Consider the following 18,592-nt stretch of genomic DNA (forward strand, 5'->3'; position numbering starts at 1 on the left):
CGGCTAATTTTTTGCATTTTTAGTAGAGACGGGGTTTCACCGTGTTAGCCAGGATGGTCTCGATCTCCTGACCTCGTGATCTGCCCGCCTCGGCCTCCCAAAGTGCTGGGATTGCAGGCGTGAGCCACCGCGCCGGGCCCCAGGGCTGTGCATTTTAAAGTGTGCACTAAACCATGCTCCAGAGTCAGTTTACTTAAGAATTTGATTTACATTTTTAAGCTGTGTGTCAGAAATGGAAACTTGAAGTAGTGAAAGCAAGGAGTAGATTCTTACATGGAAAATAATTTGGCCAGATTTTTCTGCTTACCTGCCCTCATTCATTTTCCAGAGGGCATAAAAGCATAGTTTCACTGGAATTCAGGCATGAGTCGCAGTCTTACAATTAGATAACATAGCATGTATGCTAAGAAAAATATATCCCTCAATCTTTAAGAGATGTATCAATAACTATATAGATGGGTATACCTACATCTCATACATTGATACATATATGTATTTGTTTTACACCTTTGGTACTTCTGGAGAAAAGCCTAAAGCTTTAAATAGCAAGCTGCTGCACTATATATTGATGTAAAAATCTAGACAAGTTTTAGAGCTGTGCTTAAAAATACATTCAATGGTAATTTTCCCGAGTTTGACAGTAAACACTTCCCTAACACTGATACACACTGTGCAAAGATGAGCTCACTTTCATGTTACCTTTTACTATGTAGTTGAATCCTGGTCCAGTAAAGAGGCTTCATTGGTCGACAAGGCTCTATGGGCTGCTTCCTACTCCCTTTGTCCTGATTCATCCCTAATCCAAACAAGCCACTTGGCAATGGAGGAGGAAGAAATCCACACACCTGTGGGGTTGGTAAAGTGCTACTCCCAACTTGTGGGAGGAGTGGAGGGCCTGATGCAGGAAGCAGAGGGGGCGGTGGGATTCCTGTCCCAGGTGGAGGGGGTGGGGAGCTGGAGCAGGTGGAATCCCCATACCTGGCAAGGGAGGAGGTGGGGAATCCCAGTACCAGGTAGAGGGGCGAGGGGCGGAGGAGGTAATTCCATTCCGGGTAGAGGGGCGCGGGGGGTATGCCCGCTCCGGGTAGTAGGGGACAGAGGGGTATGCTGATCTCAGGTAAGGCGGGCGGAGAGGGTAATGCTGACTCACGGGTAAGGGGCGGAGGAGGTATGCCGGCTCGGGTAGAGGGGCGGAGGGTATGCTCGACTCGGGTAGAGGGCCGGAGGGGGTATGCCGACTCCGGGTAGCCAGGGGCGGCAGGTATGCCCGCCCGGGTAGAGGGGGTGCGAGGGGGGTATGGCCGACCTTCCGGTAGAGGGGGTGCGGAGGGGGTATGCCGGCTCCGGTAGAGGGGGGCGGCAGGGGGTATGCGGCTCGCGGGGTAGAGGGCGCGGAGGGGGTATGCCGCCCCGGGTAGAGGGGTCCGGAGTTATGCGACTCCGGGTAGAGGGGGCCGGAGGGGGTATGCCGCTCCGGGTAGAGGGGGCGGAGGGGGTATGGCCGCTCCGGGTAGCAGGGGGCGGAGGGGTATGCTGACTCGCGGTAGAGGGGCCAGCGGAGGGGTATGCCGCTCGGAACAGTGGGGGTCGGGAAGGGGGTATTCCGTCTCCAGGAAGAGGGGCGGAGGAGGTATGCCCGCTCCGGGTAGAGGGGCGGAGGAGGTACTCCCGCTCCAGGAAGAGGGGCGGAGAAGGTATGCCCGCTCCGGGTAGAGGGGCGGAGGAGGTATGCCCACTCCAGGAAGAGGAGGGGAGGCGGTGGCAGCATTTCTGTACCCGGCAGAGGAGGAGGTGGGGGAATGGCTGTACTGGGCAGAGTAGGCACTGGCATGCCAGGGAGAGGGGGAGGTGGGGGAGGCACCATGCCCAGGCCAGGCATGGAGCTGGAGGACTCTGTGCAAGGCAGAGGTGGTGGAGATGGGATGTTACAGCTGTTTTTAAAGGCGGAGGAAACAGAGTGTTCGTGGCTGGTTTCAAACTCGGTAGAAAGAGAAGAATGGGGCGGCTGTGACCCAGGCTGTCCTTGACCAGCAGACCACAGAAGGGATGGAGGTGGTGGAGGCTGTGAGATGCTCTGTGTGGGCTGATGGCTGTCGAGCTGGACTGATATTCGCCTTGGAGACACAATCAAAGAAATCTCTGAACAGAACTTTGTCTGAGGTCCACTTTCAGCCCCAGGCGGACATGGAGGAGGCCCCAGCGCACCCACAGGAGGCAGTGTCAGTACCCCGCCCTCTTCTGTCGGGGAAGTCTGTATGGATTTCGCCTCTAAAATCCTTTGATGCCGTATTTCCTTTTCTTCTAACCTGAGAGCTTCGAGACAGACATCGCCTGAGGCTGTCACTCCATTCCCAAGCCCTTGACGACCACTGGCCACCTCTGTGTCCAGGGCAGGATACTGCCTCTCTAGTTCAGCTATTTTGGTTCTCAGATCCTCAATAGTCTGTTCCAGCTGCTGAATTACATTGGCCTGTCCCTCAGACTTCATGTCAACACCTTCCTGAAGGGCAACAAGAACAGACATAGTTAAATATGAAATAAGGAAAAATTCAAATATCAAAAAATTAAGCAAAATTATATCTGTTTGTTGTCATACTTCCAGAAAGACCCCTTGACAGAAGGATGGTATTAATACTTCTATGTGTCCCCTGGCTTGCACCCTGAGATTTCAAAGTGGTTAACACACGTGACTTACCACAGAATCCTAAGTCCGTATCTGTCTCATTTTCAAATGATGTCACTGAGGACAAATAGACCACTGAGAATAGGGAAGAAAGTTCTGAGTGATAAACCAGTTTATTTCTAAGACAGCCTTCTTTCCAGCCTAGGAACATTTGTTTCTAGGCTGTCCCCTAAAAACATTTTAAAGGTAATTCTGAATTTTAAAGGCAGCCACTGCTTTTTAAAAGTGATCACTGAATGAGTATTCAATAAGAATATGTAAAATATTTTTGATATCCATATGCCTTACGAGCATGTGCCATACCATTTATATCATGTTTACTAGGACTTTAATATTTTACCTACGGTATTTCAGGAAGTGATAACTGACAGTTCTCCACAATTTATAAAGATGGCTGATGGCCAGACATGGTGGCTCACGCCTGTAATTCCAGCACTTCGTGAGGCTGAGGTGGGAGGATCACTTGAGATCAGGAGTTCGAGACCAGCCTGAGCAACAGAGCAAGACTGCATATCTACTAAAAATTAAAAAAAAAAAAAAAGTAGCTGAGCACAGTGTCACATGTCTGTAGTCACAGTTACTTGGGAGGCTGAGACGGAAGGACAACTTGAGCCCTGGAGTTCGAGGTTGCAGCAATCTACGCTCACATGCCACTGCACTGCACTCCCGCCTGGGAAACAGAGTGAGACACTGTATCAAAAAAAAAAAAAAAAAAGGTGGCTGATCTCAACTGGCCAACATATGGGGCACTCTGACATCTAAGTGGTGTCTTCCTTTCCTAAAACTTATAATCAACCAGGAACCCTTCAAGAAAAAAAAAAAATGTTTTGAGTAGAAAGAAGGGCATTGCCTTCTTAAGAGTAAATTTAAATGAATAACAGATGAAAAGAGAGGAAGAAGGAATTGATAAAGAGAAAGGAACACAAACAAAAAATAGGAAGACAAGCCCCAGCCTTGTGGAAACTGCAGTGTCAGACAACTGCTCATACAGATGTGGATTGGCCCACTCAAGGCTGGAATGCAAGGGAAAGAGAGGATGAGAGACTTCTTGTGTTGAGAACTATTTCTTCAGAGTGTTCCAGGGCTTCCTGCAACACTCCAGAGTGTTCCAGAGTGTTCCAGATGATCCCCATAGGGCATGGTAAAGAGCCATAGGTCCACATGCAAACGCTTCTTACCCACCTGGGAGGCTGACACTTATGCTCTAGACTTGAATTTTACATATTGTGGAAGAATAATTAACAGGTAATATAAAGATAATATTAAGTATAAAACTAAACTCGTAGCCTGCTTGCTAAGGTTAAACTCTGGATCCAAGAAATATCTCCACAAAGTGAAAAGCAAACATCTTTATTAAATCTAAACAGACATCCAACCCATTTGCAGTGGAAAAAATGCAGATGTACAAGACAGAAAAAGGTATTTACTACAAATGAGGCGTTTGTGGATGCTATGATAGATGCGATAAAAATCTTTAGAGAAACTTTTCTCCCCCCATCTCCATGAACGAAACGTAAAGTTTTTTCTTTTTTTTGCAACGGAGTTCCGCTCTTTTCGCCAGGCTGGAGTGCAATAGAGCGATCTCAGCTCACTGCAACCTCCGCCTCGCGGGTTCATGCAATTCTCCTGCCTCAGCCTCCTGAGTAGCTGGGACTACAGGCATGTGCCACCATGGCCAGCTAATTTTTGTATTTTCAGTAGAGACAGGGTTTCACCATGTTGGCCAGGCTGGTCTCAAACTCCTGACCTCAGGTGATCCACCCACCTCGGCCTCCCAAAGTGCTGAGATTATGGGCATCAGCCACCGCACATGGCCTGGAAATATAAACTTAATAGTCCTTCCTTTTTTCCACAATGGAGTCTTGCTACATTGCCCAGGCTGGCCTCGAACTCCTGGGTTTAAGCGACCCTCCCAGCTCAGCAACCCAAGTAGCTAGGACTACCGGCACACACCACTGCACCCTCTTAAATTTAGCAGTCTTAATCCTAACCTCTGTTACTTCTTCCTTGGAAACTATATCTCTTGCTACAACATTGAACTTGCTGAAGGTCAATCATGATGTTTGCTGACAGCTGAAGACAACCAGTAATTTAGAGACATAACACCTACAAGGGGTTGATTTCCTTAATTTTCTATTGTTAAAAAAAAAGTAGCCCTTACTATGAAAGGAAACTGAAAAATACTGACTTTTCAACTAATAAAGGAATGTAACACACTTCAAATAGGCAAGATTTTTGAGAATTTATACGTTATTCAGGCATATATACCTGCACATACACACCCCTTAAAAGTTCTTTATTTTCACCAATGTCTACACAAAAGACTAAGGTATTTGTAATGCATAGTTTGGGAAAACTATATTGCCGTGTAGTTTTAAGTAGCCCATAATGAAAAAAAATAATCTTTTTTTGTTATTTAATTTTATCGTAAGTCCCAGGATACATGTGCAGGACATGCATGTTTGTTCCATAGGTAAACGTGGGCCATGGTGGTTTGCTGTACCCATCAACCTATCACCTACACATTATTCCCAGCATGCATTAGCTACTTATCCTGATGCTCTCCCTCCCCTTACTCCTCCTAACAGGCCCCTGTGTGCCTTGTTCCCCACCTGTGTCTATGGGTTCTCACTGTTCAGCTCCACTTTTAAGTGAGAACATGCAGTGTTTGATTTTCTATTCGTGTGTTAGTTTGCTGAGGACAACGGCTTCCAGCTCCATCCATGTCACTGCAAAGGACATGATCTCATTCCCTTTTGTGTCTGCATAGTATTCCATGGTATATATGTACCACATTTTCCTTATCCAGTCTATCACTGATGGGCAATTGGGTTGACTCCATGTCTTTGCTATTATGACTAGTGCTGCAATGAACACATGCGTGAATGTATCTTTATAATAGAATGATGTATATCCCTTTGGATATATATCCAGTAATGAGGTTGCTGGGTCAAATGCTATTTCTGGTTCTAGGTCTAGGAATTGCACACTGTCTTCCACAACGGAACATAACCATTTTTAACATCCTGTATGGCCACTATACTTAACTCCACTCTCCAATTGTATGATGCTAGTAAGTACAAGGAGAAACCAGAAGCCAAAACACCAGCACCCAAATTTATCTTAACCAGGAGTACAATTAGTCAGTATTTCTGACTGGATTAGTAAAATGCACAGATCATTTTCGTTTTTCCAGCATACTCTTAAAAGTGACATGTAATCATTGAAAAGTATTTCTTGAGTTATGCTGGTACATAACTAGGGTTTTCTTTTTCCCATGAATGATGATTATATAAAAAGGTTAGTTGATAAATAGCATGTAAGAAATAGATTCTGGAAGAGTTTTCCAAAATTCAGTTTGTAAATGTTATTGCCTAGGTCAGCTCTTTTTCATCATAAATTTGAATATAATGAAAAGAGCATAAAATTAAAGGATATTATATAAACACACATACACACGCAGAGGAAAAAGTGATTCTGATCAGGCACAGTGGTCATGCCTATAATCCTAGCACTTTCCGAGGCTGAAGTGGGAGGATCACTTGAAGCCAGGAGTTCGAGAGCAGCCTGGGCAACATAACAAGACTTCATCTCTATAAAATGAAAAACAAACAAAAAAAATTGCCAGGTGTGTTGGTGTGTGCCTGTAGTCCTAGCTACTTGGGAGGCTGAGGCTGGAGGAGCACTTGAGCCTGGGAGTCCAGTCTGGGAGACAGAGTGAGACTCTGCCTCTAAAAATATAAAAAATAACAATAGGAATAAAAAGAAAATGATCCTAATAATGGCCTAGCACAGTAACAATTATCACACCTCTTTCTACATGGATTTCTGCCCCACATCACAGGCCAGCTAGTTCCACATGGCACCCAAGTTAGTGGTAACAGAGGTCATAATACTAGTGACTGTGAAGATTCCTGGGATTTTTTTTTAACCTTTCTAATTTACATAGCCAGTCAAAAATGTAACTGCATGATTACACATGATACCCAGTACCAGAAAAAGATCTCTTAAGGAGAATACACTTAAGTTTTCTTTTGGTTACTTTGGATTGGCTCTCCCAATCTCCATCCTCCCCTTCCCATTTACAGAAATAGGAAGGAAAACTATATTTACAGACTCCCTTGCAGCTAGATTCATCTAATTAGATGCAGCCACAAAAAGATTTAGAAAGTCGAATGAGACAAGGATCATATTCCTGTGTCTGGTCTGCTCTGTTAGCAGTTAAGGTCTGAAAACAAAGCTTCTCTCCGACAACGTTCAAATGTCCACTCTACAAATTGCAATGGTGGCCTCAAAAGTTTTAACTCCCCTGATAATCCAGTTGTATTTGATTTCTTTGAAAAGTGTCACCTTAGACACAGATGCTTCAAACCTTCCAAACTCCCCATAAAACACCTGATTTTATAGTAAACACTCTGTTTCATGCACCTAGCATAGTTTCCGGTTCCTGTAAAAGGTCTGACTGATATACCCAGGTTCCAATACTTCAGAATAAATTATGAAAAAAATTCACTTTTTTTCCTTAAAAACAAAATTAAAATTAAGCAAGGGTGTCATTCTAATTCAAAACAATTTTATCATAATGGAAAATACACAAATTCTTAAAATTAAAACTATTTTCAGTGCTAAGTTTTAACAAAATATATGGTGCCATGATATATGACATCATATCACCTTTTATGAAAAGATGGTCCTTTTTTATAGTATTTGAGAACCTCATTAATTTCCCCAAAGGTCTCTGACAATCCTAATATGCACATTCATTTTTTAAACACATCTGTCACATCATCATTCTTACTGTATTAACTAACTCTACGAGGTGCTTCTAATCAATTACAGTTCATGTGATTCAAGTTTTCCACCATTATCTTCTCTGACTTCAAGAAACCCTCCAACTTCTGCATGTTCACTTTATGCTGTATTTGTATCATATGGTTTAAAACACCTAAAAATCATTGATAAACTGATCCTGCCAAACTAAAGCATGGTGTATAATACCAGATGGTCTGTGTTAAAAGGAGAGGGATTTGGGGTCGGATCTAATTTTATAAATGATCGATTTATTAGCGTGTATTGTTCTGTTATGTATTTATTTTTTTAAACAAAGTAATAATTGAGGGTACTTAGATAATAAAAAGTTGAGAAAATAAAGAATTGATATACCCCATAAGCTTCAAAGGTTTTCAAATGTAAGATACAATAAGAACCAGAGCTAACAAATGACAGAAGAAGTAGTAATGAGGACAAAATTCCAAATCTGAATCTTTAATAAATACAGCAATGCTAGCCTTGTGATGCCAGGAAAGTGGAAGAGTCAAAAAATTCATAAAGATGATAATCAACAGACTGCAAAGATGAAGGACTAAAATTTTTATAAACAGAACTTTTTTGTACAAATCATTTTTAAAGAAGAGAACACGGACAGAGTTGGGGGGCAACAAACTATCTGCTTCTTACATTATTCCCACTGTAGGGAGAACAAAAAACCAACTTGCTAGAATCTTCATTCTCCCTATGACCTATCCTTACCTCCACCCTAAAATCCCGGCCAGCCCTGTATGAATGTTACAATCCCCCTTTTCTAATCCACACAAGCAGAGCAACTAAGTGCATCTCAAACCTTAACTGACTAGCCTGTAAAATAAGGCCAGCCATCCACTACTACAGAGTAGGCAAATGTATGTAGGATTTTTGGCTCTGTAGCTAAGAGTCTTCAAAGAATCTTATCTGGCCTTCCTTATCCAGGGCTATCAGTCAAGGGCTGGCTGGCTCTCAGAGAGTACCAATTCAGAAAGTCAGCTGAGATATTTCCTGTGGAGCGCTCTAGAGAAAGCTGCATTGCTTGTCAGAAGTAAGAGCTGATTTCTAATATAGGTTATTTTCTTTCAGGGATTTATAAAGAAATTTACATGGCAGATATTAGTAATTATCAGGAAAAAAAGGCCGTACATTTTCTTGCCATTTAAGCAAAAACCCTACTCTCAGGACCCACACAAAGCGGAATGAAGCTCCCTCCGCAGGGCCCACCCTCCCACACAGCCTAGATTTAATCTCGAAGAGACTGCCCGGCGCTCTGTTGTCCATGGAATGCCCTCAAGTTAGGAGCCTATTCCTCTGTGTCCAGTGCCTGGAACTTAATCTTGTCTCTTCAAGGTGCAGCTAGATAGAGCCTATCAGATTCTCAAAGGACTTGACAATGAAAAGATGCACTTTTCATTATCTTTAGCCTTCTTCAGTTTTCAGAAAGACTCTCACTCAGCATTTCCAGTGATTGTGCAACACTTTACCGAAGGCTAATGGCTTTTCTATCAAAAGTTTGCATAAATTTTGTTGTAAAAAAGAAAAGAAAAAAGTAACCTTGGCAATTTTGTACAGAACCTATATAATGGGTGCATCCTTATAAATGGAGGAAGGTTAAATCTATTTTTAGGCAATACAATAAGTAATATGCTTTATAGATTACCAATTTTGAGATGATTTGTACTTTAAAATACTGTTTCAAAACCCTAAATCATAAGTGGTAGAGTCTGCCATCTACGTTGGCTCAATAATTATATGCAGTAAGTCAGCCAAAATTCCTCCATTCCTGTATAATCTTATATGTGGGTGGTGATGGTTAGCTCTTATAAATTGTTTGAACACTTGCATATCACAAAATACAAGTTTCCATTAAAAAATAAAATGTTCACCAAAAATATTTTCCAAACAGAAGATTATCTGATTCCCAGAAAAAGAAAACATTACTGTAACATTAAGGTTACAACTGTCAAAAAAGAAGCCAAGATACACTCAAGTAAAGCTTGTGCTGAAAAGTTAATTTGCTCATCTTTGAAACTTTATTATGTTTATTATGTAAGCAGGATACTTTTAAAGCCTAGAATTTAAAAGCTGCTTATTGGTAAGTTAACATTGTAATAATTTATTTGATAAATTTTAACATGAGATATATAATTAATTTTCAACCATAGTTAGATTTTTCAAATTCTGCTAAATTCTAAAGCAACATTACTGGCAAGTTAGGATACCTCTAGACATCTGTAAAATAGGAATTCTATTCTTCACAGAAGCATATAAATTCTCTATTTGTCATGCTCTTTTTTGTTTGTTTTTTGAGACAGAGTCTCACTCTGTCACCCAGGCTGGAGTCCAATGGTGCGGTCTCAGCTCCTTGCAACCTCTGCCTCCTGGGTTCAAGCGATTCTCCCTCATCAGCCTCCCGAGTAGCTGGGACTATGGGCACGAGCCACCATGCCTGGCTAATTTTTGTATTTTTAGTAGAGACAGGATTTCATTATGTTGGCCAGGCTGGTCTCAAACTTTTGATCTCGTGATACGCCCACCTCGGCCTCCCAAAGTGCTGGGATTACAGGCGTGAGCCACCATGCCAGGCGGTCATGTTCTAAATTCAGAAACATCCTACTTTTGGAACAAACCAATGGCATTCCAGTTTATAATATGTTAACATCTGGTACACATGATCCCATAGGGAAAGAAATCAAGGTGTTATGTAGATACGATTTTGCAGAAAACTGAAATACAAGCAATTTTAAGTTTGAAAGGGAAACTTCAAGAAAGAATATTACGGCAGATGGTAAATGGTAAATAACTTGCCTAGGGCTTCTTAAAAAAGAACATTTTATGGGAACGAGCCTCACCCAGGGAGCTGGGATGGCATCTCTAAAATCCTTATTATAAAATACATGATGAATTATGGAAATTGTAGTATCTCTGAACTGGAATGGACATGGCAAATCTCTTTCCATTCCTTCACTGATGAATGAGAAATGTGATATGGAAGGGAGAGGCATATGTTAGAAATCATAATTGGCTGTATTACTTTTAACATCTCTTTAGCATAGCATACTTTAACCATGGGAAGGTTAAAGTAATGATCTTTGGTGAACAAACACAGTGGAAGCAATAAACATTTAGGGAAGCAAGCCAGGAAAAATGAGAGACAAACAGCAAGAAGAACCTGCCTTTTTGGTTTCTGCTCACATATTGAGAATTTTCTTTCTACTTATTTGAGCTAGAGTTGCAGGAAGGACTGGACCATACGTTAAAACAATCTGTTCCTTAATTGTCTCAAGTAATGCAAGGAAGAAAAGCACCATTTTATCACAGCTTCGCTTTCCTTGAATGATCTATGGATGGAAAGTGCAGCTCAGTTTTTCACCTCCTAATCACCTCCCTTGCATTAACACCCAACTATTCTCAAATTGGTTTTGTTTTGTTTTGTTTTAAAGAAAAATCCTCCTGGCCAAGCAGGGTGACTCATGCATGTAATCCCAGCACTTTGGGAGGCTGAGGTGGGCGGAGCACCTGAGGTCAGGAATTTGAGACCAGCCTGACCAACACGGTGAAACCCTGTCTCTACTAATAATACAAAAACTAGCCAGGCGTGGTGGTGCACGCCTGTAATCCCAGCTACTCTGGAGGCTGAGGCAGAATTGCTTGAACCCGGGAGGTAGAAGTTGCAGTGAGCCGAGATCATGCCACTGCATTCCAGCCTGGGCAACAGAGTGAGACTCTGTCTCCAAAAAAGAAAAAAGAAAAAAAGAAAAAGAAAAAGATAAATCTTCCTAAAGAATAAAGCCCGGAGAAAATCAAATGGAGTGGATTTGGACAATTACCTGGAGTGGTAGAGCTGCCTTTTGGCCCTGCCACTCTAATGGAATTAGTCTCGGCACTCTCATGGTTTCCTTATTGCCAAATACTATAGATTTAACCCCGTCCTTTATAAAGAATCCGAGACTAGTAATCATTCCTTCCCCCTTAGAACTCTTTTCTTCTGGTTTCTATAATTTTACACTGCTCCTCCTCATTTCTTTCTCTGTTTCCTTCCTGGAATTTTTTGGGGGGTGGAGTAGAGACTTTGTACTAAGCCTACTATCCCCTCTATATATACTGGGAGAGTTCATCAATTTTTACATCTTCAGTCTCTCATCTTGATAGTTATTATCGCAAGTTTTTCTCTCTCATCAATACTTCACTTCCATATTGGGACTGCTTAGCTAATACTGCTATTTGATTACGCTACCCTGTTCCTTAAAGTGCATCTGAGGGTATAGGAAAAAACCTAACCATAATGCTTTCCTTATTCTCTCACTCAACAATGAAAACAGAGGACTTCTGTGACCTCTGTCATCGAAATGTGTAGAGATTTCATCCCTCCAGCAACCAATCAATTCTATTATAGACACCAGATGGGTGTCCTCTAATTCAAATCAATTCTAACACTATCTACTTGGAGGTAGCATCAGGTCACACAGGTTGAGGGCTCAGTCCTCAAAACTGCCCCCACTTCATATGCAAGTCACAGGTCCAGGCCTCTGGAACTTCTGACCGACTGCCTATAAAACCAGGATCCCCCCACCCACCACCCTTCCTCAGGTTCAATGTGTTAGAGCAGCTCACAGAACTCAGGGAAACACATACTTTTGCTGACTTACTAGAAGGGATGTTACAAAGGATGCAGATGACAAGATGGATAGGGAGGGGCTTGGGAAAAGGGGTGCAGCACCCTCCAGGATAACCATGTGTTCATCAGCTCTCTGGAAGCTCTCCAAACCCCATCCGTTTTGGGGGTTTTAATGGAGGTTTCATGATGTCGGTGCGATTGATTAAATCACCGGGCACTGGTGACCAACTTAACCTTCAGCCCCTCCCAGTTCCCAAGGCTGGGACGTGGGGCAGAAAGTCCCAACCCTCTTACTATGGCTTCGTCTTTCTGTGGACCAGCCCTATCCTGAAGTTACCAGACAACAGTAGCCTACAAAAAGACACTTACCACTTTGAAGATTCCAAGGATTTTAGGAGTTGTATGCCAGGAGACGGCAATTAAGACCAAATGTATATTTCACAATATCAAGCATCTTATCCTCCAACAAAATATTCCTTTGCCAGTTCTGCAGTTTACCTAGACTTGGGAACATCTTTTGATCATTTCTCTAATTCATTGTCTCTTAAACTCAATGTGCACCAGAATCACCTAGAGGGCTTGTTAAAACAGATTATTTGGGAGGTCGAGGAGGGTGGATTGCCTGAGGTCAGGAGTTTGAGACCAGCCTGGCCAACATAGTGAAATATCGTCTCTACTAAAAATCCAAAAAAATTAGCTGGGCATTGTGGCGGGTGCCTGTAATCCCAGCTACTAGGGAGGCAGAGGAAGGAAAATCACTTGAACCTGGGAGGCGGAGGTTGCAGTGAGCCGAGATCGCACCATTGCACTCCAGCCTGGGCAACAAGAGCAAAACTCGGTATCAGAACAAAAACTAACCAACCAAAAAACACACACAGATTGCTGGGCCCCACCTCCACAGTTTCCAGTTCAGTAGGTCTGGGTAGGGCCTGAGAATCTGCATATCTAACCAGTTCCCAGTTGATGCTGATGGTCTACAAACCACACAGCCTAATTTACACCCTAGACATGGTTACCAAACCCATCATTCCAATTCTTGGTTGCTACTTTTCCTGTATCATATCAGCACCTTAGTTGAAAAGTAATGGAATTACTTTGAGAGTTTAACAGCTGGTCCTACCTGGCTCTACTCTCCCTCTTCCTATCAATTCTACATTCCCTTCCAGGTAATTGTTCCTTAAACTTCCTTGCTCATTGGCATTTCCCTCCTCAAAAACTCATGGCTCCTGACTACTGAGCATTAAATGTTTTAAATCCTCTATTAGGCTCATAAGACATTGAAGAGCCCATAAAATGTGGAGACCCCATTACTCACTCTGCCTGCTGCAAAGGGGTATTGTGAGAATGTTCTGTTGCTGTTGTTGTTTTGTTTTGTTTTCTTTAAGACAGGGTCTCATTCTGTTGTACCAGCTGGATTGCAGTGGCACAGTTGTAGCTCACTGCAGCCTTGACCTCCTAGGCTCAGGAGATCCTCTTGTCTCAGCCTCCCAAATAGCTCATGCCACCATGTCCAGCTTTTTTTTTGTTATTACTGGTAGAGACAGGGTCTCCCTATGTTGCCAATGCTGATTTCAAACTCCTGTGCTCAAGTGATCCTCCCACCTCAGCCTCCCAAAGTGCTAGAACTACAGGCATGAGCCCCCACACCCAGCCTTACTGTAAGAATTCTAAAAGATACAGTCAATTCTTGCTATTTGCAGTAGTTTTGTTCTATAAAGTTTTTGTGAACATCAAATTAGTGAATACTGAAATATTGCTTCTAGAAAAAGAATACAGGTTTAGATTCCTGCAAGCCCGTGGTCACATTTTTGTCAACCAATCAATGTACTACCTTTTTAAAATGTGTGTTCCTCTGAAAGACACCTTATTTAATGTATGTTGCTGATTTACTATGGCCAACAGCAGCGTCACTCAAGCCTGAACAAAGCTTATCTGACATGTGTTTTTGCCACAAGGCACATCACAGCCTTCTTGCACAAAGGAACATTAGACAACACGGCAGCTCTATGCTTGGAGGCAATTTCAAACAGTAAAACCAACAAGGAAAAGCACAAAAACAAGAAAACACAATCGCAAAAATTTATTTACAGAATGAGAGCTGAAAGCAGAAAGCAGAGCTTCACCTCATTCAACATGAGCTGGTAAACAGCGCGTCAAGCAACTCAAATTTCTCACCACTTGGAGCATGTTTGCAACTGGCCATGAAAGCACCATACGAATATGATTTGCGGGCTCCAAATAAATTTTAGCAAGTAGGTGAGTTCGCAAATACATGCAAATCCAAGAATAATGAGGACCACCTATGCGATGAAAGCAACTTTCAAAACCAGAGCACTGCCCAACCATAACAACAATGATGATAAATATGATAAACAATAATAATGATAAATAGTGATAACAACAATAATGATAAATAGCTAACATTTTGGGTGCCAGGAGCTCCTCCAAAGCATTCTACATAAATGTATTTAAAACCCACCAAAAAAAAAAAAAAAGTAGAGATAGGAATTCTTATTATACCCATTTTATAGATGAGAAAACTAAGGCACACAGAGTAAAATGCTATTCCTAAATTCTGACAAAGATTCTCTCCTTGATCAAGCTCTAGCCAGGCTCCTCTGAGCCCTCTTCTCAACTAGGCCTTAACCTTGGCCTGTAAAGGCTTGAGCAAACATTAACATCATTTTCTAACAGCTAAAGGCTGCATCCCAAAGATAACTCTACCCCTCTTTAAATTACTGCCTAAGAAAACTCAAGGCTGCCAAAACAACTTACTGATTGTTTCAGCCTTCACCTGAGGATAGGGCATCTTTCCTAGTCTCTGGCGGAGGACAGACTCCTAACTTCTTATAACTGCCAGTTAGCAGACACAGCTGGCCTAATCTCATTTACACTAATGAACGCTTTGCAGTTTTTCACTTCTGAGTCTCCTGAGCCTCCTCTCACCCTTCTCCCTATTCCTTTATTCTCCCTTTAAAATGCTTGGTCACCTCTGTACAAATCAAAGTTGAGTTTAGTTCATACTGGACTCTTCCCTAGCGCAATAGTTGCCACTGATATAAAATCTGTCCTTATCATTTTAACTAATGTCTGACTTTGTTTATCTTTGACACTTCCCCAGTTAAAAGTGGAATAACTGGGATTTGTACCCGGGAAAACTGGTCCAAAGCCCAGATCCTCAACCACTATGGTATGAGTATAAGCAAATGTTCTACCACTCCCGAAATGCACCCTAGACTGAGTCTTCTCAAGTCCAGTGTCTAGAACAAAGTCAGGTTTAGACAAATTTAGATTAAAAAATAGAAGTAGATTTTTTAAAAGGGAGTAGGAGTGCAGAAGAAACATATGTATAAGACAGATATGAAGGATCCTAAAGATTAAAAAAAAAAAAAAAAAAAAAAAACTAGGGTAATTTTTAAGGCTGGAACAAGCCAATCACACAGGAAATAGTGATAACGCTGAAGACTGAGGATGGCAAGGGAAAACCCCGTGTGTCACACTCAGGAGTCTGAACATTTTCTCAAATGCTATGAGCAGTCACTGGATGAGTCTAAGCAGATATCAGACATTAGCAAATTTGGATTTTAGAAAGATAACTCTGGAGGCATTAGAGAGACCCATTGGGAGAATATTGCAGTAATCCAGATAAGACTCGGCTCTGGGTTAGGTGCTGTCAGACTGCAGGCCAAGAAGGCCCAGGAAGAGGAAAGCAGAACTGGATCTCCAGGGCAGCTGTCCGCTGAGCTGCCCCTCAGGTCATCTGCACTATTGTGCTTCACCCTGGCTCCACATCCAATGCCATGTTCACTTCCAATTTTCTACCTTTACTCTCTTCTGTGATCTGAATGAAATACTCACTCTTCTTCCCTCCACCTGTCCAAAAATAACCATTTGATCTAAATTTCACCCTTCCTAAGAAATTGCCCTTAATTGTAGTCTCTCAACAACCTTCCCCCTTTTTGTTAAGTTTATCTTGGCAGAATTACACTGCATCTTGCAAATCATTTCATGTACATGAAAGAGGTATGTTCTTCTAACTGTCTGCTTCTTAATACCCAAGACTTTGTCTTATAATTCTTCATATTTCCTTCAATATCTACCACAAATACTTTGCACACAGTAGGTCAGCAGATGGTCAATAAAGGACAAGCCTGTTTTATAAGCAGAGAACTTTTATCAGCTCCACTACCCCCACTGGATTAGCTGCTTGGACTGTTTGCCTTTCTCCACAGGCCATTAATAATGTTGCATAGTGCAAATTAGTTTTACACCATCTAAAACTCAACAGGGCAAAGATGTTACTTCGTTTCACCTCCCAGCCTGACCACCCCAAGGAAAAACAAAAACAATCTGTGACATCCAATTATTTCTTCACATTCTCATCTCAAGTTCTAACTACTTTCCAGATGTTAGCTGGTTTTCATTCTTAAAACTCATAGAAGAGTTCCTTTTATTATTATTTCTAAGCTAAAACGTCTATATTTTTCTCTGAGCTCCTTCGAATTTCTACAGAATAAAATTCTTCCCCACCAAAAAAAAAAAAAAAAAAAAAAAAAAAAAAAATTTTTTTTTTAAAAATAGTATGGTAAATACCTTTCAAAATGCTACCTAACTTCAATGTCAGCACTGCCCCACGGGTATCCTGTCTTCTCTTCCCCTGCTAACCATCTCTCGCTTGCCCCTTCCCAGACTCATTTGGTCAGAGTATTTATTGGTTAAACTATTTATTGAGGACCTAAGAATGATTAGACACTGAGGAAGACTTCAAGGATAACTAACTCATGGTTTCAGACCCAAGCATCTCTCTCTCTCTCTCTCTTTGTGTTTCTTACTCTGCCTTATTTTAGTTATTTACTTGTCTTGTGGGTTATTGTTTTGTTGGTTTCCAATTACCTTGCAAATTCATATTACCTTTTGCCTTGGAGTTGAGAAAGCCCTCACATTCAACAACGTTTCTTTAGAACCCTTCTATATGTCTAAGACATTCTACCCTAATTCAAATGGCTTGTTTATTAAGTCTCCAGCATTATTTCTTCAAAATTACTTTTACCGCCCCCAGCCCCACTTTCTTTTGATCTGACCAATGCTGCTTTTGCTCTTCAAACTTTGCTTCTGAGTAATCAAGACCATCCCATCGACAAGGCTACTCCACATTACTCCATCTGTTTCCTTGACTTGTTCCTAAATTATTTCTGAAACTAATGGAACTGAGTGGCCATTGCCTAAAGAGTACTATAACAGATACTTTAAGGAGATCTAATTTAAAAAATTTACTTCTTCAAATAAATTTGCAGTTAGATTGGGCAATGAGGAGACTTGGCAGGGCCGATCAGAGCAAAGAATTTTTCTGACACTTGAGAATTTATTTGCATATAGACCATACAACATATGGGGAAGACAGTGCTAATATTGTATAATTCCTTTTATTATCAAGCACTTTGTAATAGATGTGACTATTGATAAATAAGAAATATTATAATGTGCAAAGACCTGACTTTCTATTGCCTGTTATTTTCAATTCTTACCCAAAGATGGAGTTTTTAAAAATCAAAATGTTATTCTATTTCCTTTCCAACTAGTCCATGTACATTAGAAACATATCAAGAGTTTTAGAAACATGCTTTGAAACAAAAATTTTATATATAATTTCAAAAGCAAAAAGTTAGAAACCAGGTAGCTACCAGGTGAAGCATGTTACCATACACCAGTCTTTAACTTAGAAGCAAATGTTCTTAGATAAAATAATTGACACATAGCTATTATATATTATAGAGTGTAAAAGGCTTTACAGCTTAAATATTTCAAATGCCGAAGGATTTAAATAAACAAAATCAAAAGACAGTCGCATTTCAGTTTTATGACATAATTCTTCAGATATAGCAGATTTTCAGAGCATATTACTTGAAATTAAAATAATCAGTGAGTGAGGTCTAAAGAATGTAATTTTATTTGAAAACCTAATTCCACAGGGTCATCAATAAAAGCACTCAAGGAGTAGCTATAGTCCGTTCTTTTCACTCGAGTGCCAGCTGTATTTGCTTTAAGCATCAGACTCTCTGGCAACACCACAGCCTCTGACTCCTGTGAGTTGAGGAAAGGCTTTATGAGTCATGTGTTTTTTCTAGGGATATTGGGCTCTCAGAATTATTAACTACAGAAAGAGTAAAAGTCAAAACTCATTCAATAAATTCCAATGTGCTCAGATTGAGAGAACAGGTGCCTGAACGCACATCTGAAGAATAACTTAGAGAGGATGCTTTCCAACTCGGCTGCAAGCCTCTAACTAAGCAGTCCTGGGGATCTCGCATTACGACCACAGAAGAACGCAGGCAACACTGGACGGACCAGAAAAATCTCTTAGGTTCATCATTCATACTGAGAAAACTGCCTTCAAACCTCTCATTTCCATCTGCAGTGGTGATTTAGAGATACAGAACTGCCATCTAGTGACTAGGAAGGAAAAAGCAAGGGCTTGCCATGAAAAATAA

The 18,592-nt window shown here is 41.4% G+C and overlaps 1 protein-coding gene across 1 annotated transcript in view; it reads right to left on the reverse strand.

Moving 5' to 3' along the window:
- The window catches only part of FMN2 (formin 2), a 411,725-nt gene that overhangs the window by 290,836 nt on the left and 102,297 nt on the right, over positions 1–18,592 (reverse strand). Inside the window, 11 exon segments of the mRNA XM_017879766.1 lie at positions 700–946; positions 949–999; positions 1,002–1,064; positions 1,067–1,191; positions 1,193–1,249; positions 1,251–1,433; positions 1,435–1,654; positions 1,657–1,686; positions 1,689–1,718; positions 1,721–1,753; positions 1,756–2,500. Coding sequence (XP_017735255.1) covers positions 700–946; positions 949–999; positions 1,002–1,064; positions 1,067–1,191; positions 1,193–1,249; positions 1,251–1,433; positions 1,435–1,654; positions 1,657–1,686; positions 1,689–1,718; positions 1,721–1,753; positions 1,756–2,500 — 1,784 coding nt within the window.

The sequence above is a fragment of the Rhinopithecus bieti genome, unplaced genomic scaffold (genome assembly GCF_001698545.2).
Source record: "Rhinopithecus bieti isolate Rb0 unplaced genomic scaffold, ASM169854v2 scaffold_11565, whole genome shotgun sequence".
NCBI classification, from domain to species: domain Eukaryota; kingdom Metazoa; phylum Chordata; class Mammalia; order Primates; family Cercopithecidae; genus Rhinopithecus; species Rhinopithecus bieti.